This window comes from Hyaena hyaena, unplaced genomic scaffold (genome assembly GCF_003009895.1).
Source record: "Hyaena hyaena isolate Hyena2069 unplaced genomic scaffold, ASM300989v1 scaffold_106, whole genome shotgun sequence".
Classification (NCBI taxonomy): domain Eukaryota; kingdom Metazoa; phylum Chordata; class Mammalia; order Carnivora; family Hyaenidae; genus Hyaena; species Hyaena hyaena.
The window spans coordinates 2,810,262-2,835,880 of NW_024080738.1; the positions used below are offsets into that span (position 1 = coordinate 2,810,262).

The following is a 25,619-nucleotide window of genomic DNA, read 5'->3' on the forward strand; positions in this document are numbered from 1 at the left end:
AGAAAGGCTCATGGCATCTCAACACAGGAGACCGAACTTTAATGCTGGCTTGCACAAGAAAAATCGCTCTTGTTTCTCATCATTCTGCTTTTAGTAGGCAAAAAACTAATGTTTGCTCCAGTGGAATTTCTGATCTTGACATTGATGGAAATAAAGAGAATAGTCAAATAAATTCATTTCTTGCTGGCAAAGCTATAAACTTTCAAAATCCTAGACTGGCTGGGACTTCAACTGTTTAAAATATACAATGAAAAAACACTTTGTCAAAAAATGACATATTCTCTCAAAGCATGCAAATATTTCATATGGATATTTTCAGACCTATCAAAAATTTTCCCCAATTCACCTTAGCTTCATAAGTTTAGTACCCTTTATTGTTACTTACAGAATTATCAGTTCTAGGAAAATTTTGTTTAAGTGCTAGTAAAGTTTTTATTTTTAACATTAATGTTAGTTGAATTTGATAGACTTATTAAATGATTATTATATTTATTTCTTAGCCAATTTATAGTAACTTCATATGTGGATCTGAAAACACATAATTATATCATCTATGACCAGATGCACATTCTAAAAGGAAGTAAATCCATATTTTAAAGATAGCTGTGGTTAACTATAATCATAGCCCCAAAGTAACCATATTGTAGATCTGTGTACTTATATTATTATTGAATCAGTATATTTAACTAAATAAGAAAAATAAACTGACCTGCTCCAAGTATTCAACATTATTATGTGACTCTGCATTTTACTATTTATTTTCAAATCTATATTGTATAGAAGGTGAAAACTTGTTGCCTTATATAAGGTCATAAAGATTTACACCTATGTTTCCTCCTGAGAGTTTTAATTCTTAATTTTTACATTGAGATCTTTGACCCATTTTGAGTTAACTTTTGTATATGGCATGAGACATGGGTCCAACTTCAATCTTTTTTTTTTTTTTTTAAGATTTTAAGTAAACTCTACAAACCAATGTAGGGCTCAGCTCCACAACCCTGAGATCAAGAGCTGCACGCTCCTCTAACTGAGCCAGCCAGACGCCCCTAGCTTCAATCCTTTTGCATGTGGATTTCCAGTTGTTCTGGTGCCTTTTGCTAAAAATAGTATTCTTTCCCCATTGAGGGGTCTTGGCATCCTTGTAAAAAATCAATTGATGATGGATGTATGAGTTTACTTCTGAACTCTAAATTCTATCCCATTTATGAATGTCTATCCTTATGCCAATATCACACTGTTTTGATTACTGTGAAATTGTAGTAAGTTTTAAAACTGGGAAGGTTTAAGATTGTTTTGGTTATTCATGGTCCCCTTTAGTCCATATAAATTTTGGGATCAGCTTGTCTATTTTTGGACAAAAAGAAAAAGCAAATGACATTTTGATAGTAACTGCACTGAATCTATAGATTAGATTAGTCAGGGGAACATTGCCATCTTAATAATGAGTCTTCATCCATGAACATGATATGTCTTCCCATCTATTTAGGCCATCTTTAATTTTTTTTCAGTTGTGTTTTATAATCTGCAGTGGATAAGTATTTCACTCTTGGTTAAATCTATTCCTAAGTATTTTATTCTTTGTGGTGTTATTGTAAACGGAATTGCTTTCTTAGTTTAATTTTTAGATTAGTCATTACTAGTGTATAGCAATACAACAGATTTTTGCATAGTGGTCTCATGTACTGCATTGTTGCTACACTTGTTTATTAGTTCATATATATATATATGAACCATATATCTATATAAACCATAGATAATATGTAATATATAATAGATATACATGATCATATCATCTTCAAAAAAATAGTTTCACTTATTCCTTTCCAGTATGAATACCTTTTATTTATTTTTTCTTGCCTAATTTCTCCTGGTATAATTTCTAGTACAATGTGGAATAGAAGTGGCAAGAATAGGGGCATCTGGGTGACTCAGTTGGTTAAACGTCCGACTTCGGCTCAGGTCATGATCTCATGGTTTGTGGGTTCGGGCCCTGCGTCGGGCTCTGTGCTGACAGCTAGCTAAGAGCCTGGAGCCTTTTCAGATTCTGTACCTCCCTCTCTCTCTGACCCTTCCCTGTTCATGCTCTCTCTCTCAGAAATAAATAAAACATTAAAAAAGTTTAAGAAGGAAGTGGCAAGAATATACAAGCTTATCTTGTTCATGATTTTAGGGGGCAAAAGCTTTCGGCTTTTCACTACTAAGTATAATATTAGATGTGAGTTTTCACAGGTGTCCTTTATCTGACACTTGTCTGAGGAAATTCCCTTCTATTCCTAATTTGTTGAGTACTTTTTATTTTATCATGGAAAGGTGCTGGATTTTATCAGAGTTCTTCCCTGCATCTACTGAGGTAACCATGTTTATTATTTATTCTATTTATTCTGTGTTGTAGCACACTGATTGACTTACGTATGTTAAACTGACCTTGCATTCTTGGGACACATTCACTTAGTCATAGCATATGATCCTTTAATATGTTGTTGGATTTTGTTAGTATTTTGTTGAGGAAATTTTATTAATATTCATAAGGGATATTGGAATGTAGTTTTCTTGTGTGCCTTTTCTGGTTTTATCATACTAATAACAAATACTGGCCTCACAGAACAAGTTAGAATGGGTTCCCTCCATTCTATTTTTTGGAAGACTTTATAAGGATTAGTGTTAATTTTTTTTTAATGTTTTATTTATTTCTAGGAGAGAGAGAGAGACAGCGTGAGCAGGGGAGGGTCAGAGAGAGAGGGAGACACAGAATCTGAAACAGGCTCCAGGCTCTGAGCTGGCAGTCAGCACAGAGCCCGACGCAGGGCTCAAACCCACGAACAGTGAGATCATGACCTAAGTGAAAGTGAGACGCTTAACCGACTAAACCACCCAGGTGCCCCAGGATTAGTGTTAATTCTTTAAACATTTGATATAATTCATCAGTGAAGCCATTTGGTCCTGGGCTTTTTTAAAATTGTAACTGTTTTGACTCCAGATATCAAATGGAGTCAGATTGAGTCAGACTCCATGTCTTTACTATAGGTCTACTCTAATTTTCTATTTCTTCTGGAGTCAGTTTTGATTGTGTTTTTCTGTATTTGTCCATTTCATCTATATTATCTAGTTATTGACATACAATTATTTGTATTCTGTTATCCTTTTTATTTGTGTTTTATCTCTGTAGATCAGTAGCAATGCCCCCTTTTCATACCTGATTTTAGTAATTTGAGTCTTCTCTCTCCTTTTTTTTTTTTTGGCTGATCTAGCCAAAGATTGGTCATTTTTTTTTTTTATCTTTTCAAGAAACCAACTTTTATATATATATATATATACACACACATATATATATATATACACACACTTATATATATATATAAACCAACTTTATATATACACACACACACACACACACACACACCTATATATATATACGTATATCTACATACAATGCTGAATGGTCAGCACATTCAATAAATGAAATAACATTTTTTTCAACATGAGGACCAGGGAACACTCTTGGAAACATCTTATATATTTCTTTAAACCCATGTAATGAGTGTATTACATTATGGTCAGCACACACATTCTCAGTAGTAACACTCTTCTCAACGTGTCATGCAAGGAACAATTTTTTTTTTTTTGAGAGAGAGACAGAACATTAGCGGGGGGGGGGGGGGGGGGGGGGGGGGGAGAGAGAGAGAGAGAGAGAGAGAGAGAGAGAGAGAGAATCCTAAGCAGGCCCCACACCCAGTGCAGAGCCCAACGCAGGGCTCCATCCCCAGAGCCCTGAGATCATGACCTAAGCTACTCAACCTACTGAGCCACCCAGGTGCCTCAAGAAACAATTTTTGAAACATCTGTTTCACAAGTATATTCAAACACATCTCTACTTGCATTACGTAATGGCTAGCACATCCATCTGCTGAAACAACACTATTTTTCTATTCTATATTTTCTCTATGTCTGCCACAGTCTTTACTATTCCCTTCTTCTTGCTCTCAGTGTAATTCACTCTTTTTTCTAGTTTTTTTTTTTTTTTAAGGTGTAAAGTTGGGTTAATATATTTCTTCTTCTTTAATGTAGGCTATCCATTTTCTTCTGAGCACTGTTTTTGCTACATAACATAATATGCTGTTTATACCAAACTTTCATACATCTCACAGTTTTCTCAAATTACTTTGTTCTTTTCTTCTACGCCACGAGTTATTTAAGAATATGTTGTTTAGAGGTGCCTGGGTGGCTCAGTCAGTTGTGTCCAACTTTGGCTTCAGGTCATGATCTCATGGTTCATGAGTTTGAGCTCTACATTGGGCTCTATGCTGACAGCTCAGAACCTGCTTCAGATTCTGTGTCTCCCTCTCTCTGCCCCTCCCCTGCTCATGCTCTGTCTCTCTCTAAAATAAGAAACATTTGGAAAAAAAGGACATGTTGTTTAATTTCCCTATTTATTTTCCATTTGTTATTGGTTTCTAATTTAGTATCATTGTAGTTGGAGAAGATACTTTGTATGATTTCAATCTCTTTAAATTTACTGAGACTTAAGTTGTGTCCTAACATATGGTCTGCTTCGGGGAAAGCAGAGCATGTGGACTTGAGAGAAACGTGTACTCCACTATCGGGTGGGGTGTTCCATAGTTGTCTATTAGATCTAACTGGTTTACAAGTGTTGCCCGAGTCCTCTATTTCCTTACTATTCTTTATTTCTTTATCAATTCAAGCAGCTGTCTATTATCCTTTCATTTCAGTTGCAAGGACTACCTTCAACATTCCTTTAGGGCAGGTGTGATAGTTTTTGTTTATCCTGAAATGTCTTAATTTTGCCTGTATTTTCACAGGCAGTTTTACTGGCTATAGAATTGTAAGTTAATGGTACTGCTTTTCCAGGATCTTGAATATGTCATCCAATGATTCAATGCTTACTGGCCTCTATAGTTCCTGATGAGATTTCTAATAATCAAATACATAATTATTTGGAGAGCAAAAGTGACAGGCAGAGAGAGAGAGAGAAAGGGAGAGAGCGAAGAAGAAGGGGGGGAGAGAAAGAGGGAGACAGAGAGAGAGAGAGAGAGAGAAAGAGAGAGAGAACCCCAAGCAGGCTCCATGCTCAGCACAAAGCCCAGCACAGCACAGGACCCCCCATGACCCGGCATCATGACCTGAGCCAAAATCAAGAGTCAGATGCTCAAGTGACAGAGCCACCCAGGTGTCCCAAAGAATCGTGATAATCTTATTGTAAATCACATGTATATGGTGAGTTATTTTTCTGCTCTCAAAGTCCCCTCTTGGTTTTTGGCTTTTGATAATTTCATTGTGATGTGTCTTAATGTGGATCTCTGTGTGGACATGGTGAACTTCTTAAATGTGTGTATTAAGTTTTCAACAAACTTGTAAAGTTTCCTACAAATATTTTTTGGCCCCCTTTTCCCTTTCTTTTCCTTCTAAGACACCCATTGTGTGAGTATTGTTGATAATATCCCACGGGTCTCTGAGGCCCTGTTCACTTTCTTCTTTTCTCTTTCTGTTCCTCAGATTAGATCATCTCTATTGGTCTTACTTCAAATTTGAAGATTCTTTTTACTGACTGTTCACATTTGTCCAACTCCTACAGTGAATTTTAAAACTTCAGTTAAAATTTTCAACTCCAGGAAAGATACTTATAATTTTTATAAAATTATGACTTTAAATTATAATTTCGGTAAGTTTATAACCTTATAAAAACATCGTTTGTAATTTCTACCTCTCTATTGATATTCTCCATTTGAGGAGGCATTGTCTTCATACCTTCCTTCAGTCCTTGACCATATTTAAAACAGCTGATTTAAAGTCTTTGTCCACTAAGTCCAACATCCGGGCTTCTTCAGACACAGTTTCTATTGACTGCTTTTTCTCTTTTCCCCGTGCATTGGCTGTACTTTGTCTGGGTAGCTTATAAACAATTTTTCTTGAAAAGTGGGCATTTTGGACATGACAATGCACACATTCTGCTGGGAGATCAGATTCTCCTACCCTCCACCTCAGAATTTGCTGCCGTTGGTGCTTTTCGTAGCTGCTCTTGTGTGTGTTAGTGGTTTTTCCGAACGAACCCTGTAACATTGGCAAGGCTTTGCTGTGTGTGACCACTTAAAGTGGACCATCAGCTTAGTAGTCAGCTAATAGCTGCACAGAGATTTCCTTAAATGTCTGTAATGAACACAACCTCCCCGCCCGGCTGGGGTGCCCTGTGTGTGTTGCGGCCTGCCTTCAAGGTGCAGCCAGAGGTGAGAGCTTAGGGCCTCTCTGGTCTTTTCTGAACATGCACGATCCTATACAATGCATACAGAGCTTTCTAGATTTCTGAGGATATGTCTGGGTTTTTCGATGTTTCTATGGATAGCTCACTAACCTTTCTTCCTAAGCTTTTTGCTTAGTCTATCGTTTGTCCCTGTGCTTATCTATTGCTTCAGGCAGCAGAGAAATATGCACACCCCTCGAGCTCTCCCCCTAACATGGGGTAGTGACTTTAGCATTGAGAATGTTCTGAGTTAGATGAGATATAAATATAAGCTTTTAGCACAGGAATCTTCTGGGTAGGCATGAGACAGATAAAATAAAAATATTCTTTGCAAAAGGCTACTACTAAGCTTGGGAACAAGAGACAGGGCTAGCTTGAGTTAAAATTCCACAAGCATGCTGTTCTTATCAAGATTCAACTTTTTCTTTGTTTTTTTAATTTTTTTTAAGGTTTTTATTTATTTCTAGGAGAGAGAGAGAGAGAGAGAGAGTGAGCAGGGGAGGGTCAGAGAGAGAGGGAGTCACAGACTGAAACAGGCTCTAGGCTCTGAGCTGGCAGTCAGCACAGAGCCCGACGTGGGGCCCGAACCCACGAACCGCGAGATCATGACCTAAGTGAAAGTCGGACGCTTAACCAACTAAGCCACCCAGGCGCCCCTTTGTTTGTTTGTTTTTAATAAGTATAACCTGACTTGCTATGAGCTACTTTCCAGAGTTCTAAAAAAGCTGTTTTGGGTGGTTCTTGGGGGCCAGTTTTATTGTTGCTTTTATGGAGAGGCAGAAATTTGGAATTCCTTAATACAATTTTACATCTTAAGTAGCAAATTAATGTAACTTAGTCAAGATCATCTCAGAATGAGATGTGTTTTAAACACAAAACAGTTGTGTTTTAAAACTTTCTAGGGGCGTCTGGCTGGCTTAGTTGGTTGAGTGTCCAACTTCAGCTCAGGTCATGATCTCAACGGTTCGTGGGTTAGAGCCCTGCGTCGGGCTCTGTGCTGACAGCTAGCTCAGAGCCTGGAGCTTGTTTCAGATTCTGTGTCTCCCTCTCTCTCTGACCCTCCCCTGCTCATGCTCTCTCTCTCTCTCTCAGAAATAAATAAAACATTAACAAAAATTTATTGAAAAAACCTTTCTTTTCTGTGCTATCAGCCTCTTCAATATTCAAGTACATACATATGGTGGTTATAAAGGATGATATTAGTTTCATTTTTGCCTCTTACCTACATGCAAAAAACCCTCAATGAAACTGCATTATGTTTACTTATAATAAATGTGACCATTTCTGTGAAAGATAGGGAATCAAAGTCGTGTTTATTACAGAGCCTGGTCTTGGCAGTTACTTAATAAATTTGTTTAATAACAAGAATAATTAAAAAAAGAAAACTTAGTTAACATATATTGAATTCTAACTTTACCCCAGGTTCTAGGATAAGCAAATTTTCAAAAATATTTTTGAATTGTAAAATATACAGATAAGAGTTTATGTGGGGTGCCTGGGTGGCTCAGTTGTTGAGCATCTGACTCTTGATTTCAGCTCAGGTCATGACCCAGAGTCATGGGATCAAGCCCCGCGTCCAGCTTCACGCTGAGCATGGAGCCTGCTTAAGATTCTTTCCTCTCTCCCTCTGCCCCTGCCTCTGGTTGCATGCAATTTTTCTCTTTAAAAAAAAAAAAAGTAACATATATGTAAATTTTAGAGATTTAAACAAATGAACACTCACATACCAACTATCCACTGTAAGAGAGAAATAATGACTTCAACAGATCCCATGCTTCCCTCCTCCGAGATCATCTTGAATTCTGTGTTACTCATTTCCTCTATTTTCCTCATAGCTTTATCATGGGCATATCCATGATGTACAACAGGTGTACAATAATGTACGATTTTATCTTTTATAAAAAATTATATAAATAAACTTATATTATTCTAAAGTTTTTTCCTTAAATATTATGTATTTGAAAATCATTCATTTTCCAGTGTAGAAAATTCCATTATATGGATATATTTAAGGACATCTGAGTTCACAGCAGTCAGGAAAAGCTAGGCTATGCTACAGTAATAAAGAACTCCTAGGGGGAAGAAAAAGTCATCCCAGGATCAAACCCTAAAGTATGTCAACTTTTAAAAGTTGTATAGAGGCAAAAGAACCAGGAAAGGAAATTAAAAAAGGGTTTGACCAGAGAAATAGAAGGAAAACTAGTAAAAAGTGGTGCCACAAAAGCCTGGAAATACAAAACAAAACAAAACAGTATTTCAAATAAGGAGAGTGAAGAATCCATTGGATTTGACAATACATAACAGTTAACAGGATCCATAACAGGATCTCATAAGCTTAGTTTTGCTGTTGTGCTGAGAGGCTGAAGCCTCACTGGGATACTCTGAAGACACAATGGCAGTGGAAGCAAGAGACCGCATGTATGAACAACCACAAAAAGAAGCTGAGAGATAGAGGTGTTGGGATCTGGAAGGTGGAGAGTTTAGTTTAGTTTAGTTTAGTTTGTTTGTTTGTTTCAGTATTATCAACACTAGAACACTGTGTATGCTATTGAGAATAATCCTATACAGAGGATCTGCAGAAGCGAAATGAAGGGATAACTCAGAGAGAAAAGTCTCTTGAGACAGTACGGAAAAGGAACCCAGAGTATGAAGGAAGGGAAGAGCCTGTGGCCAGAGGAGAGACACTGTTTCCAATGCAAGCGGAAGACAGATGGAGATGGTGAGAGCCGAATTTGAAGGTAGGAAAATAGGGGGGCTTAATCAGCTTCATGAGTTATGAAGGTCATTAACTAAGAGTGGGGATGGAAAGTCATCTTGGAAAGAAAAGAGACGAGCTTAGCAAAGAGATGGGGTGGAACTACAGAGCAATACTGAGGGCCATTAGGAGACTGTGAGCATGAATTTAAAAAGTCAATCAGTCCATGTGTGTGAGTTTTCTCAGGTGACATTCACTTGTTCAAGTTCAGGTGCAGAGAAAGGAACAGAAGGGAAACCTCCAGTAAAAGAATGTTTTTGCCAGGCAAATACTTTTCTCTGAAGAAAAGGCTGACATGCATTAACTAAGGTTATACTTCTGCCACATCAAAACAGTTCAAACTGCAAACTATGAAGTATATAGCAAATACAAGTGTTACGTTCATGAATGAACACTTACAATCTTTTATTTTAACTTAGTACTGAAGATAATATTGATACTATTCTGCTCACCAATCTTCCAATCGTTATCTCAATTTCACCCTATATTGTACTTCCTTTTCTATTTGTACATTTCCTAAAAACACAACGATGAGATATATAAAAATACCGCAATTACCAGTGTTGTAGAAATAGTTTTAATATTTTGAGAAAACTATGTAAAAAGACAAATACACCTTTTTCTCTGAAAACAAAGGAATTCACTAATGGCAAGGTAGCAATCTTTTTTTCACAGTGGAAATAAATTATATAAAATTTAAGCCCTTGATTTATATCATACTTTATTTTTTATCTTTTATATATCACACATACTCATTGAAGGAAAAAGACTAAAAGCTCAGATTCATATGAAAAGAGGAGATAAGTAATTGCTCTTCCTCCAAAAGAATCCTATTAATAGAAATGATTATAAATTTCAGATAGATGAATGGGCCATGTTCTGTAAATACTAACATGTTATCCACTGCATATTACATAAAAATCAGTTTCATCTTACTACTTTGCAAAATATTTTAGCCTTGTCCATTTTTACTTTATGCCTCAGTTTTCTCATTTATAATTTAGGAACTGACTTCTTTTTATAGATTTACCAGAAGTTAGGATATTTTGCTAATAAGAATTATCTTTGAAATCTTACCAACAAAGTCAAGCCAAATCAAACACATTGAGATTTGTTTTTCTGAAAAACAAGGTGATTCTGAATCTTACTGATAAGCAAAGTTCTAAATTCAGGGCCCCTATCATTCCTTGTAAACAGCCACGAGAGGGGGGTGGGGGGTGGGGTCGCAGATACACCACAATGAACAATTGCTACTCAGTATTTTTCCTCCAGCGTTACAGGGAGCATTATTAGAGCAGATCATTATTTCTTTGGTTTGAACACGAGATAAAATTTGTAGTTGGCTGAGCCCATATTATATAACATATATCTATCATTAAACACTAGACTTAAAAGCAGTACAGGATGCCTACATTCCTAAAATCCTTTCAAAGTGCTGAACTTCACCTTGAATTCAGTCCAGGGCATCCAGAGTGAAATCCACCCTATTTAAATTACTTCTCTCTATCTTCCTACTTTTTGCTAAGTATGTATTTCTGCTCCTCACTTTAAATATATCCACTCACATTAATAAGTAATAAGAAACCAAATTAATCTTTAGGTAAAGAGACATTATGTCACATCTTCATACAAATTCTTTAGTTTCAACACATTTTTTATGTACAAATAATTTGGAACTAATGTTGTAAAGAAAACTCCCTCAAACCTCTCATACTTCTTTTTTCCATACATTTATCCGCCAGAAAACTGCCGAACTGGGGAGGTGGCTTGCAGAGAACACAGCATATCTACTTAAGGGGCAGGTACGGAGCAAAACAAACTCAGGTCAGCCTGAAATCACTTCCTGTTATTGGGACCAAAGAAATTATCGAGACCTATAGTGTAATGATACAAAGAGAACTGTAACCATCAAATTTCAAAGTGATGATGAACAGACTAAAGAACAAGAACGCCCTTCGAGTTTTAGGGATGCAGCGTTTCACTAACACATTCAAATAAGATGATCAGGAGAGAAGCGTTTGCACTTGCTGCGGTGATCGGTGTAGAATGCTCTCCGGGTCTTTGTATTCATTGACTGGATTCATCACGGCTGCATACACTTCCCCATAGGCTCTGCAGACTAATTCTGTAGATTGTTTTATGATCTGCTCTCTAGTGATAAGCAAACAATATGTGAACACATAATTGGAAAGTAAAGTACTTAACTGAGAATTGTAAGAAGCTTCATATTTGAACCAATGCATTTCACTTTCATAATTATCACGTACATACTACAAAAAAAAAATCACTGTACAACCACACAAGTTTACTTACTTTGGTTTGGGGCTAAAATACACTATTTTATGTTCATTGTTGCAGAAGGGCAGGGACTATGTTTTGTTCACAGCTGAATCTTTAGGATTACTAAACAAGAAACAGAAACTGTGACCTATCATCAATGTACTGATTTGGCAAATGTGACTGGTAACACATTAACCTTGAGGAAAGAGGCTTATAATCATTCATATTTACCAATACTTTAAATCTCAGAATGACTTACAATATACTGTCCTTTCACATATATATATACTGTTATAAATACACTGGTTAGCTCCCACACTAGTAACCCCATTTTCAATTTCTCTTCTTATTATTACCAGCTAAAATAACGTGACACTTGCCTACAGCAAGTCATAGCATTTTCCACAAACAGCAACTCTACATAAGCACATAAAATAAAAAGGTTTAAAAAAATTTTTTAATCCGTATTTAGTTTTGAGAGAGAGAGGGAGAGAGACAGAGTGTGAGCAGGGGAGGGGCAGAGAGAGGAAGAGACACAGAATTCGAAGCAGGCTCCAGGCTCCGAGCTGTCAGCACAGAGCCTGACGCAGGGCTCGAACTCACAAACCTTGAGTCTATGACCTGAGGCAAAGTCGGACACTAAACCAACGGAGCCACCCAGGCACCTCAAAGAACAAAGTTTTAAATGAACTGAAGCAAATTTTTTAAAAAATCTGGCTAGAGAAAATAGCATTGGGTTCATTAAATGTGCAACAGCTCTCTGAGTTTTCATGGCATTTATTTCGTATCATCCTCAGCTACTTCTATTCCTGTATCACTACCTCTAGATAAAAAACTGGATTTTTTTTTCTGAATTTTACAACTCAGTTTAAATATATCTTTCAAGCTTTACTCCCAAATCTACTTTTCTTGTTTCTTATTTCTGTTGGTGGCATAACCATGTTTCATCACCTCACTTCAGACCCTAATGAACTCTTGGATGGAGGACAGTAAAAACTCCTATCTGGTTTTCCCCTTTTGGGTGTCTTCCACATTCAATCTATCATAAGCACTGCTGTTAGGTTAATCCTTCTCAAGCATACCTTTTATCCTCTCTCTCCCTCCCCCAGCGCCTTACTTCAAGGAGCCTCAGTGGCTTCTTCTGGTTTCAGAGAAGACAAAAGCAAGCCTTCATCATGCCACTTAAAATCCTTCAGAATACCTTCCATATCATAACTCTAATCCTGAGGTGTGGATCATCAGCATCCTGCTCTGATGGCGCCTCAAACTCTTGGTGGGATGAAACAACTTGGCATTTCTCTAAAATTGTTAAAGCTTTCATAATGAAGTGAGAAGAAGGAAGTTACAGTGAGTAAATTCTCTGAGCAGAGTGGAGTAATGCTTCTGGCTATGCTACCTTTTCATTGGAAGGTTTGGAAATCTACTTAACTAGATAAGCCTTCCGGATATTTTTGATCTCGTAGTTGATCATTCCTCTAATTAACTGAACTTAACAATAATTGCGTAGATATGATGCAAAACTATTTTCCATAAATGAAATAGATGAACAATACTATAAACTAGCATTTTATTTTATGTTTATTTATTTTTGAGAGGAGAGAGAGAGAGAGAGAGAGAGAGAGAGAGAGAGAGAGCGCGCGCGCACAAGTGGGGGATGGGCAGAGAGAGAAGAAGACATAGAATTTGAAGCAGGCTCCAGGCTCTGAGCTGTCAGGGCCTGAACTCACAGGGCTTGAACTCACAAACCGTGAGATCATGACTTGAACTGAAGCTGAATGCTTAACCAACTGAGCCACCTGGGTGCCCCTATAAACTGGCATTTTAAAAAAAAATTGTTAAATATAATACACATTTGATGCTCATTTTACAACAGATCAAATAATGGATTTTAGATATAGTGTTTTTTGTTCTTTACTCAAAGCAGTAAGACAGATTTTTGGGGGCTGTATGAAGCATCCATTACTTATACCTCATACTCTAAAATCTTTACTCAGTCTGAACATAGAGTGTTATTTATACCACATAAAGAATACAAAGAAACAAAGCTATTCCCTCTCATAAGTAGTTTAAAATCAAAATACGGCATAATAATGAATATTAAATACAATTTTTAAAAATCCTGAGTAACTGGTAAACATAGAACGAATTGTTGAAAGATCCTAAGTAACAAATTTTAAATTTTATTCTCATCATCCAAATGATGAAAAATTTTAAATTTATTGAAGTTTAGTTGCAACCCAGGGCACACTTCTATTCATAAGCTAAACTAGCTTACAAATGTCTACAACTCACAATGCAGCAGAAAAATTATTATAAATCTGCAATGGAGAAAACCAGAATAAAGCAACAGTGCTAAGACACAAATAAATAAAATCAAGACAATAAGACGAAGTAAGAGTTTATAATTTATTTTCAATGTTGGTGTTTGATAGAATAATACGCTTTCTCATTCTGCTCCTCAGTTTAGAAAGCTACCAAGATAGGGAAGGGATTAAAAAATGAACATGGCTGTGCTGAACGAGATTAGAGATACCAAAGCTCATGGAGAAAGGAAATCTTCCATGTAGTGTGGTGAATGAATAAAGGGAAGGGGAAAGAACTGTTCTTCCTGGCCGGTCAGTTAGCTGCTAAAGCCAATAGGAGTGAAATGCAATGGAAAGTGAGATTCTCCAAAGTGAATGTGAGTCAAATCCAAACTGCACAGAGCGGGAACTGTGACTGATAATGATTCCACATTCCTGCACAAACGTTAAGAGTTCACGCTCACTACCAAAGCCGGGTATGGAGCCATACACTCACATCTGAGAGTCTGTTTCCAGTGAATCATATGTAGTAGAGATACAACAGTATGGTGATGGACACTATTGTCAGAAGACCTCGAATCTAGTTGAAGGTCTGCCACTTATTACTGTTGCTTTGAACAAATAATTTAACCTTTCCAGGACTAATATTGGATATTCAGGCAAAATACTGAACTTGACATTTACAAGATACATTCAGCTTTTAAATTATTCCATGGAGGATTAAGAGAATTTTAATGATCTGTTGTTTAAAAAATAAAAACTTGGGCGTGTGGGTGGCTCAGCTGGTTGAGTCTCTGGCTCTTCATTTTGGCTCAGGTCATGATTTCATGGTCACGAAATCGAGCTCGGCATCAGGCTCTGCGCTAAGTGTGGAGCCTGCTTTGGATTCTCTCTCTCTCCTTCTCTCTTTGCCCCTCCCCCACTCATTCTCTCTCTCTCTCTCTCTCTCAATAAACAAATATGTATAAAAAATAAAAATAAAAAATAAAAAGTCTGTGTCTATATAACATATAAACATACATGCATACGCATACATACATACAGACACACCCACACACACATTATTGTGGAGAACTGGGTTTCTTAAATACTGATGTATAATAAGCATATCAGTCATTTGTATACAAATGGGGGGTATCTGACCTGCTAACACAGTTTTACTTTCTTGCGACTTTGCTATCCCCTCCTCTTAATTTGTAGTGCTAATTGCTATGCAATTACTATGTATCTTTTATCTTAAAAAGTATATACATATATCTGTGTATCTATTTATTTGCCTGCCTGGTGTCTTGGGCCAAATTATTCACCAATATCATATATAAAATACAGAGTCTCAAATAATGAATCATTATAGTGACAATCAATGTTTAAAATGGAAGTTTCAGGTAATTAAATACAAAATCACCAACAAATCATCTCAGTCATGTGCTTCTGAAAACTTGCAACGTGCTTCTCCATTGATCACCTCACATACAAGTCGGAAGAAAAGCAGCATTTTTTTTCAGTAGCATCTGCTGGAAACTGGAGCTAGCATTTGACATTCACCTCAGGTCTCCCAGCCAAGTCCACAGGTGGTGAATGGAGAGTACCTTTGGAATTATTTCTATAGGAAAAAAATCTAAAGACAAGTCCTGCTTTTCACGTATACAAGAAGGTCAGTTGAAAGAAGGAAAAATATCTGAATGTAAGCTATGATCATCTATAAAATCAGACCATTAACTTTCTTGGTCTCTTTACTATCATGAAAATCTCATAGGGAGTAATTAGATGGTGCCCTATTGGCCTTTGGACAGTTTAATAATCCTCATAGTGCAAATATAACTTTCAAATAATTAAAAACATGACTCACACAAATAAAAAATGAAAGAATGTCAAAGATTTAATAACTCATTAAGGAGGAACTACTGAGATGGTGAAGCAGAGCTTCACAGAACATTTTGAGGAACTGATCACATATAGGCATTTGAGAAGAAAGGTTAGAACAAAACATGGGTTACTGTCCCACAGAGCAAAAAAATACACAGGACATGAAGGAGCAGGAGGCCTTTAATCAACAGTAAGCGGAGCATCAAACTCGGATGCAGCCCCCCAAATAATTAAATAATTCTGCACGGGCCTGTTGACAGGGTTTCGGTGTGGCCCTGAAAGGACACACTGCTCTCCCGGACCTCATCTGCCCCATTTCCAATTCTGAAAACTCTTTCTTACATTCAGAAAGTAGTTTGTTATACCAGTGTATATATCAAAGATAATAATCATGCAGTTAATTAACTACCAGAGAAAAGAAAAAAACTGAAGGAGACATGAATGTCCTAAAACTGTGTAAGAAGAGCAATGTTTTTCTTACGCATCAGAATACCATGCATGAAGGAATTCAATTTGTCCAGGTATAAATGTCACAATGCCATAAAGATTAGAAATGTCAGAAACACTAATAAAGACTCATATATAACTAAATGGAAATGCCATCCATTTTAAAACATATTCACAAAACATTTAAAATAATTATTTAAAGCATGTAGCTGTGATAAGAAACAAACTGCATACTTCCGGAATCACTGAGCTTGTCATTAGTCAGTACTTTAGGATTTTTGGTTGCCATGACAACATGACACAGCTTTCATCATTACCATAAACCCAGCATTTCTAAAAATAGCGAATTCAACATTCAGGCTCTGTGATCACTAAAATTGGGCTTTATTACAGAACCACAGTTAAGAGTGCACTCAAATGCATCACAGGAGAGAAAAGGTATTAACAGTTTAAGTCTTGGAAAACTAAAAAGAAAAGGTGATAATGTATTTATGAATAATAGATTAAAAATTTTGATTTTTCTTTTATCATAGTACAAACACCAATGACGTCACAATGGGTCAAGTCAATTTTTTATCCTAGGTCAGCTTTCTGTCACTGACTGTGGAATTCAAGTATATTTTACATAAGACCAAGCCCACATGTCTCCTATGAGTGTTAACCTATCACATAGGCAAATATATTTGAGCTTCCTTTAAAAACAATAATGTAATCTCAATATCAAAGGGACTAACAAAAACACAGTACAGGCTAGTGTTAAAGAGACTAGACACTGGAATCAGAAATAGTGTTTCAAATCTTGGCTCTGCTTCTGTTTACCCTTGGTTCATGTAGTTAGCCTTTCTAAGCAATGCCCTCTACTAGAAAGAGAAATCCTAATTCATGGGAGGATTAAGTGAAGTTAAAGGATCAGTCTGATTGAGATGTTCAAATTGATTACACTGTGAGAGTTGGGGTGAGGCAAGGGTGAAAGCAGAATAGATCAGAAGCTAATCTGATAATACAGGCACAGGCAACACTACCTTGGACCAGAGTGGTTACCTGTGAAGATGTTCAAAAGTAACTAGAGTCTCCTCTCACATACTTTGTTCTAGATAAACATTTAATAAAGTGGTTCTTTGAGAATTATGATTGAAGTTATACTGAATTTATTAGATTAACTGTATCACATAACCAGTTAGAAAAGAATACCATGTGACTGCTGGAACACTGAAAATCTACAGCAAAAATTTCACACTTAAAGATGAAACATCTGAAACATTTTCATTAAAACTCAAAGTAAGATATGCACACTCACTATTACATCTACTATTTACCTTGGAGTTATTAACCAATATAATGATTTTAGTCATAAATACTGAATAAAAGATGAATAAAATTCATTATTCTTAGCTGTCTTTACCAAAAACTAAATAATTGATAAGCTAATAGAACTAAAATAGTTTAGTTACTTGGCCAGATTGAAAACTATATATGAAATTTGGTACATTGCATATATACCAGCAATATCTAATTAGAACAGCTAATAGAAAATAAAAGAGCTTATAATAGTCACAGAATTATTTCCTAGGAATAAACCTGATAATACAGAGAGAAGATTATATGAGAAAATTATAAAACTATATTGAAAATTCCAAAATATCTGGATAAACAGGCATACCATGTTCATAGATAAAAATATTCACTAGTGGATTATACTCATTTATTTTCTGCTAATTCTTACATTAGCTTGGTGAATGTTTTATATGCATTTGAAAAGAACATTACCTTCTATAAATGTGTATGGTATTCTATATCTTTCTATTAGGTTGAGCTGATCGATGGTACTGTACAGCTTTTTTTTTTTACTTTTGTAATGTTTTATTTATTTCTGAGAGAGAGAGAGAGAGAGAGTGGGCAGGGGAGGGTCAGAGAGAGAGGGAGACACAGAATCCGAAGCAGGGTTCAGGCTCTGAGCTAGCTGTCAGCACAGAGCCTGAAGTGGGGCTTTAACCAACGAACTGTGAGATCATGACCTGAGCCAAAGTCGGACGCTTAACTGACTGAGCCACCCAGGCGCCCCATTACACCATATTAGATTTTGTTTTTCTATGAATTACTCAGAAAAGTGTTGAGATATCTACCTACAACTGTCAGTGTATCTCTTCTTCCTCAAGTCTATGAGCTTATACTGCTCATTTTTTGAAGCTCTGCTATTAGATGCCCATATTTAGAATTATATCTTCTTCATGAATTCGTTCTATTATTATTGTAAAATGTCCCTCCTTATTTTTGGGATCTGTCTTGCAGTCTAATTTTTCTGACATTAATACAACTACTTTAGCTTTGTTATGATTTTACTTTTAAACTATCTGTATCTTTATTGTTAAAGTGTATTTCTTATAGATAGCATACAGTTGGGAAATATTTTTTCATCTAATCAAAGAATCAAATCTGCCTTTTAACTGAAGTATGTAGTTCTTTTACACTTAATATAATTATTTGTAAGGCTGAATTTAAGTCTATCATCTTGCTATCTTTTTTTTATATTTGTCCCTTCTGTTATTTTTCCTTCTTTTTCTGCCTTTTTAAAAAAAAATTTTATTTATTTATTTATTGAGAGAGAGAGAGCACAAGCAGGGGAGGGGAAGAGAGAGAGACAGATACACAGAATCTGAAGCAGGCTCCAGCCTCTGAGCTAGCGCTGTCAGCACAGAGCCCAACACGGGGTTTGAACCCACGAACTGAGAGATCATGACCTGAGCCGAAGTTGGACGTTTAACTGACTGAGCCACCCAGGTGCCCTGTCAATTTTGAGAGAAAGAGAGACAGAGCAAGGGCAGGGTTTGGGCAGAGAAGAGAGGGAGTCACAGAATCCGAAGCAGGCTCCAGGCTCTGAGCTGTAAGCACAGAGCCCAACGTGGGGTTTGAACTCACCAACAGTGAAATCATGACCTTAGCTGAAGTCCGATGCTTAACCAACTGAGCCACCTAGGCGCCCCTATATTTAGCATTTTCCATACTCATTATTCCTGTGTCAATCTGAGTCTTCTTATGTATTCTTTTCCTTTAGCCTGATGGACTTCCATTATCATTTCCTATAGTGCAGTGTACCAGTGATAAATCCTCTCTACTTTTGTTTATCACAAATGTGTTTATTGTGCTTTGAGTTTGAAAGATACGTTTGACGAATACACAAAGCAGACATTTAAAGATGACATTCTATTATTGCCTTCTGATTTGCACTGTTTCTAACAAGAAATCAGTAGTATACTTAACCATCATTTGAATCCTGCAAATAATATGTCTGTTTCCCTCTGGCTACTTTTAACATTTTTCTCTTTATCAGTGGTTTTTAATAATATGATTATGGGGTATCCTGGTATGGTTTCCTCTGCTGAGTTATTTAGCTTCTTGGGTTGTGGGTTCACGCTTTCCATCATATCTAGAAAAAATTGTTTGATTTCTTCAAATCTTTTCTGACTCATTTTCATTATCACACTCCAATTATACCTACTTTAGACTGCTTAATATTATGTCACAATTCACCAAGACCCTCTTCATCTTTCTCTAGGCTTTAATTTTATCTATCTGTGCTTCGGTTTGGATGGTTTCTATTGTACTCTTTTCAAGTTGACTGATCTTTCCCTCCAGGGGGTCCAACTGAGAGTTAAACCCATTCAGTTAATTTTTCATTTTAGATATTATACTTTTCAGGTCTAGAATTCTCATTTTGTAAAATTCCCTATTTCTTCTCTCAGTATAATAAAGTTTTCCTTTAAGTCCGTGAACACACTAGAACTAGCTGCTTATAAAGAACTTACTTCTAGTTTTAGAAATCATCATCTGTCAGTTTGTTTCCATTGATGGATATTTTCCTAGTTTTGGTTCATATTTTCCTACTACTTCCTCTAAGTAACACTGCATTATAAATGCTACACGGATGACTGTCTGTATTTGCTGTCATCTTTAGGAGTGCTAAGCTTTGTTCAGGGAGGCAGCTGATTTAGTTAAAGACCAGCATGATACTTTATAGTCTGTTTTTAAGCTTTCTTGAGTCTAAGGTAGCCTTTACTGTAGGACTAGATTAACCTTTCTTTTAAGGCTTGGACTTTCTCAAGTCTCTCAAGCATTGTGAAAGCTTCAGTTATTTTTCAGCTTACAGGTTTCCAGTAGTTGCTCTTTACCTGATAGAACTATTTCCTCCCCAAACTTACTTTATTTTTAATGATACAGGTATTCCTGATAGTTAATACAGGTGGCTCAAAAGGAGGTAAAGAAGAAAAAAAATTATTTCATATACCTCTTTAAAAAAAAAAGAAAGTATTTCCCATAAAGGTATTATTTTTCTAGTATGTAAAATCAAGGAAGATTCCTGAATAAGAGTTCTCAAATCAGGCTTCTTATATGCTCATTTTAGGAAGCATCTATAATTCCCTTTATTTCTTAAATTACTCATAGAAATAATTCTGAATCGTTAAGAAAAGACATTGAGAATATTTTTTATATGTTTAAGTGTGGTTTCTGGATTCCAATCTCTAATATTTATACCCTTGGAAGGTGAATACTGGCAGTTGGCACTGAAAAAAGAACAACAGCCTTCTAATTCACCCCAAGGAAGAAACAAAGGAAGAATTCCTTAAAATTATTTTCTTTCTCTTTTCTCCACTTTCTACACAACTTTGTTTCCTGGATACTTAAATTTATTCAACAGAGAGAGAGACAGAGAGACAGAGTGCAAGTGGCAGAAGGGCAAACAGAGAGGAACACACAGAATCTGAAGCAGGCTCCAGGCTCTGAGCTGTCAGCACAGAACCCGACGCGAGGCTCAAGCCCATGGGCCATGAGATCATGACCTGAGCTGAAGTTGGATGCTTAACCAACTGAGCCACCCAGGCACCCCACTTTTAACTCTTATTAAAGCATAAGAAAGAAGGAGAGAATCTGTTAGGAGATATCCCTGAGTCTAGGGACATAAGCTTTTAAAATTTTGATGAAAGTTGTCAAATTTCCCTCTAAAATGATTGTACTAATTTATACTCTCACTAATAGCATGTGAAAATACCCATCTTCCCTCGCCCTTTCCATTAGCATACAGCAAACTTCTTATTGTCAGTAATCTGATTGACAGAAATTCTCATTGCTGTTTTAATTTGCATTTTTTGATAATTATTATGTTCTATTTATTTGCCATTTGCATGTCTTCTGTGAACTGTCCAAACATAGTGACTATTTTTCTACTGTTTTGTCCTGATTTATGGAATTTTGTTCAATATTAAGGATACTTTGTTACATAAATTGAAAATATTGTTCCACATTACTGTTCCACATTAATTTAGTTTATATTGTTGTTTTCTGTAAAAACAAAGACAGAACAAAAACTTTTGTAGTGTTCTATAGCCAAATCTGTTCCAATTTCTCCTTTATGGCATCTGGGCTACCTGCCATCCTTTATAAAACACATTAAAACTTCCCCTCATTCATCAGATTATGAAAAGAATGATAGGTTTTATATTTAGTGATGCTCCAGACAACTCAACATTCAAATACTAAGATTGAAACATGTGGTTAAATGTAAAAAACTACAGGTATTCGGTTAAAAAATTAATTTAAGAAGCACACAACAATTTGAGACACAGCATAATAGATTTTCTTTTATAATCTTTCAGGTCTTTAGAATTCCAGTTATGCAGACAGTATGAGATCTTTAAGGATGATAAAATATAAAAGTAAAAAAAAAATTAAAATCATTAACTACACCTAAAATGGGAAAGTTTCCTAACTCTATGCCTGAGGAAAAAATGACCCATCCCATTTCCAGCCATTTCAAATCGATACCGAATTTTCCTGCATGTTGAGCCCAAAGTGCCTCCTTGCTCTATTTATTGCTATGGACCTACTCTCAAGAACAAGAGAAAATAAGTGTGTCATCTCTGTACTGCTGCTTCCTTTCAGATAACTGAAGTATCTTCTTCAAGCTTGAGAGTTTTTTCCTTATTGTGCTTTCTAATATATGTATTAGTGGGGCGCCTGGGTAACTCATGGCTCAGTCTGTTAAGCGTCCAACTTTGGCTCAGGTCATCATCTCACAGTTAGTGAGTTCAAGCTCCATGTCAGGCTCTGTGCTGACAGCTTGGAGCCTGTTTTGTATTCTGTGTCTCCCACTCCTTCTCTGCCCTTCCCCCACTTGCACTCTGTCTCTCTCTCTCTCAAAAATAACAAAAATAAATAAATAAATATTTGTTCACATGTCTAATCGACCCAACAGACTATGATCTCCATGAAGACGGTGCAAATGTCTTTCAAATCTTAATACTTAGTGCCTGTTGCATAGAAAGCCTTTAATACACAGCTGGGTAAATGGAAAGAAAAAAATATATAATGTCTAATTTCCTACTTCTACACAACATATATTTGTCAATATTTTCCTTATGATCAGGAAAGTCAGACAATATGATGCCTCTGTTTCTTCTAACTGTAACATTCTAAGGTATTATTATATGGCTCTTTGTCTTCAACACATTCCTGATAAATATGTGATACTGAACAATAACAAAATTCTTCAACAGATCCAAAATAGTCTGTACAGTAGCTCATCTGCACTGCACAATTAACATATCATTGATATTCTATGACTTTTTTTCTTTTTTTGACAGAGAGGAAGACAGAGCCTGAGCAAGGGAGGGGCAGAGAGACAGAAACACAGAATCTGAAGCAGGCTCCAGGCTTTGAGCTGTCAGCACAGAGCCTGATGCGGGGCTCGAACCCACAAACTGCAAGACCATGACCTGAGCTGAAATTGGCCGCTTAACTGACTGAGCCACCCAGGCGCCCCATTACATGACATTTTCAATGTCATTCTGACATGTTTGTTAATTTGGTATTATGACTATACATTTCCTATTATATTCACATTAATTTAAAAAATCATTCGCTAAATAGAGATTTTGGAGCTGCATACATGTAAGCAGTAAGTATGAACAGGGTCAGGTCAGATCTCTTAGGGTTGCTGAAGCATGAAAAAAGGTTGGTAACTATAGATCTTCAAAGGTAAATCTCTTCTTGAAAAGAAATTTTTTTCTAAGAAATGTGCTTGGTATTTTAAAAAATATGTGAATCTTTCCCAACTAGTTGAGACCAAAACATACTTACTTCACTGTGGCACTCAGAAGAAAGTTTAGCTGTGGCATTAACAGACTGTCTGGGGCTGACAGGTAACGATCAAACTGAACCTAAATGAAACAAAGAAAGGGCAAAACATAAAGTGCATATATTTACTAAAATCATCTCAAATATAACCATCTCATTTAAGGGTTAAATCTTAGGAAAAACACCATAGGAGAAATAACGACTTCTTTGTGATCAAAATGAGTTATTTCTTCAACATCCTAAAGTAAAATTCCCTAAAAGTATCAACTTCTTTTACTAAATTTTTTAAAATATTTATTTTTGAGAAAGAGAGCACGAGTGGGGGAGGCAGAGAGAGAGAAGAGGACAGAGGACATAAAGTGGGCTCCATGCTAACGGTAGTGAGCCCAATGCGGGGCTTCGAGTCACGAACCATGAGATCCTGACCTGAGCCAAAGTCAGATGCTCAAGTTCTTAACGTAGTCAACATCAGCAATAGCTATTTCTGAAATTCTAAATCCAAGTCATTCACCTTAATCTCCTTCACCAAACTTTTGAGTAAAAAATATTAACAAGAAGTAAAGTGATCAGATTTCAAGTCTGCCTTACTTCCTTAAATCCTCTGTATGTTAATTATTCATTTACCTATTTATTCAACTAATATTTATCAAGTACCCACTATTAGGAAGGTACTACACTAGGTAAAGTATATATAATCATGAGGAAGAGAGGACAGTCTCTAGCTTCACAGAGCTTATGGCCTACTCAGAAAGACAGTAAATAAGTAATAAAGTAAATAAATATAGAATTACAAACCGTGTTAGAGGCTATGAAGGAAAAAAGCAAGGTAGTATAAAAGTGTAAATCAGGAGGATGGACCTACCTACTGTGTTTGGCTAAAGAATCTGAGAAAAGGACATCTGAAGTGAGATGTTAGAGATGAAAAGAGATTAAGTAAGTGTGTGTAGGGAGTTCGGGGGTAGCATGGACAGGACAGCATGGATGAAGAAATGAAGTGGGAAAGAGAAGGGCTAACACAGATTGGTTCACACAGGTCTCATGCTTTTTTAAGAGATTTTAATTCTTATTGGAAAGGCATGAGGAAGCCATTAAAGGAGGGGAATAATCTGATTTTAAGTTTTAAGAAACTAAGCCTGGCTACAGCAAGCAGAAGGAAATGGAAGGTAGTTGCAAGGGCACTAAATAAGTGGCTACTGTAGCGCCTTAGTACAAAGACAATAACATGGTAGACAGAAGACGAGATATTTGGGAGAACTGGCCAATAACATCATCAGCATCTGGTCAGTGACAGGATGGAAGGGGTTGACTTCCAGATCTGGATCTGCGTAATTTGATTCACAGTGTTATTACAATTCATAACTGTATTCTGTTCACATTTATTTACTTGTGTAACAGCTACACCTCTTACTAGATGCCTATTTTCATCCCAGTTCTTAGCATAAGGCCTAGAAAAGAGCAGATAATATTGAAATAATAATGGACAGATGCTCCTATTGCTTTCTGAGTAAAGAACACTTGGAAGAGGACCTGGGGGTGGGAGACAGGGAAGCCTTAACAGAGTTCGAGCCTGGGTCAAGCTGAACTCAAGGGTCTTGAAGCATTCCAGTGAAGGCAACAGGCAGTGACAGATAAAATGATGGGCCACACACAGAACAAGATTCTGTTTCTTTAGAGAGACATAAAATATTCGACTCAATTGTTATTAAAGTTTAAGGCCACGCACAAAAGAATTTGTAATGGGGTTTAAATATATTCTGTGGGTTTATGTTATGGACCGGATATGTGTTGGTGGGGAGGAAACACATTTAGTGAGTACTAAAGTTACTGATCTGTGTGTAGTGTTATGTCTTCATTTGGGGGGAAGAAATATCTTGAAGTGGGACTATTGGGTAGTATGGTGACTTTAACTTTCTAAGAAGCTTCTCTCTCTTTTTTTTTAAGTTTATTTATTTTGAGAGCAAGAGAATGTGCCTGCATGCATGCGTGTGAGTGGAGGAACAGCAGACAGGGAGAGAGAGAATCCCAAGCAGGCTCTGTGCTGCCAGAGCAGGGCCCAACATTGGGGCTAAATACCATGAACCACGAGGTCATGACCTGCGCTGAGATCAAGAGTCAGATGCTTAACCGACTGACCATGGAGGCACCCAGAAACTTATGTTTTTTAATTAATCTAAAATGTATTCATTTTCATTTATCTTCACTTAAACTATTGTCAGCTCTGCACTCTTTGCATTGTTAGTTATCCTGTAGGCTTATCCCTTTCATGTAATTTAGCTCTGTGAGTTGATAGGTAACAAAGCCTTGGCATCAAAGAAATCATCCAAGATAGGACCTGAATGTGAGACAGGAAACCATCAAAACCCTAGAAGAGAAAGCAGGAAAAAACCTCCTTGACCTCAACCACAGCAATTTCTTACTTGACACAGTCCCAAAGACAAGGGAATCAAGAGCAAAAATGAACTACTGGGACCTCATCAAGATAAAAAGCTCTGCACGGCAAAGGAAACAATCCATAAAACTAAAAGGCAACCGACGGAATGGGAAAAAATAGTTGCAAATGACATCAGATAAAGGGCTGGTATCTAAA

General features: G+C 36.6%; 1 protein-coding gene across 5 annotated transcripts in view; it reads right to left on the bottom strand.

Annotated features, from left to right (window-relative positions):
• The window catches only part of COG6 (component of oligomeric golgi complex 6), a 164,720-nt gene that overhangs the window by 76,298 nt on the left and 62,803 nt on the right, over nt 1-25,619 (bottom strand). For 3 of the 5 annotated variants that reach the window (XM_039236082.1, XM_039236086.1, XM_039236084.1), the window contains exon 18: nt 23,036-23,115. In XM_039236082.1, the coding sequence (XP_039092013.1) occupies nt 23,036-23,115 (80 nt within the window). Of the gene's footprint in view, nt 1-7,314; nt 7,344-9,712; nt 11,160-23,035; nt 23,116-25,619 lie in introns of those variants that run through there. The other 2 variants (XM_039236085.1, XM_039236083.1) reach the window with 2 other exon arrangements.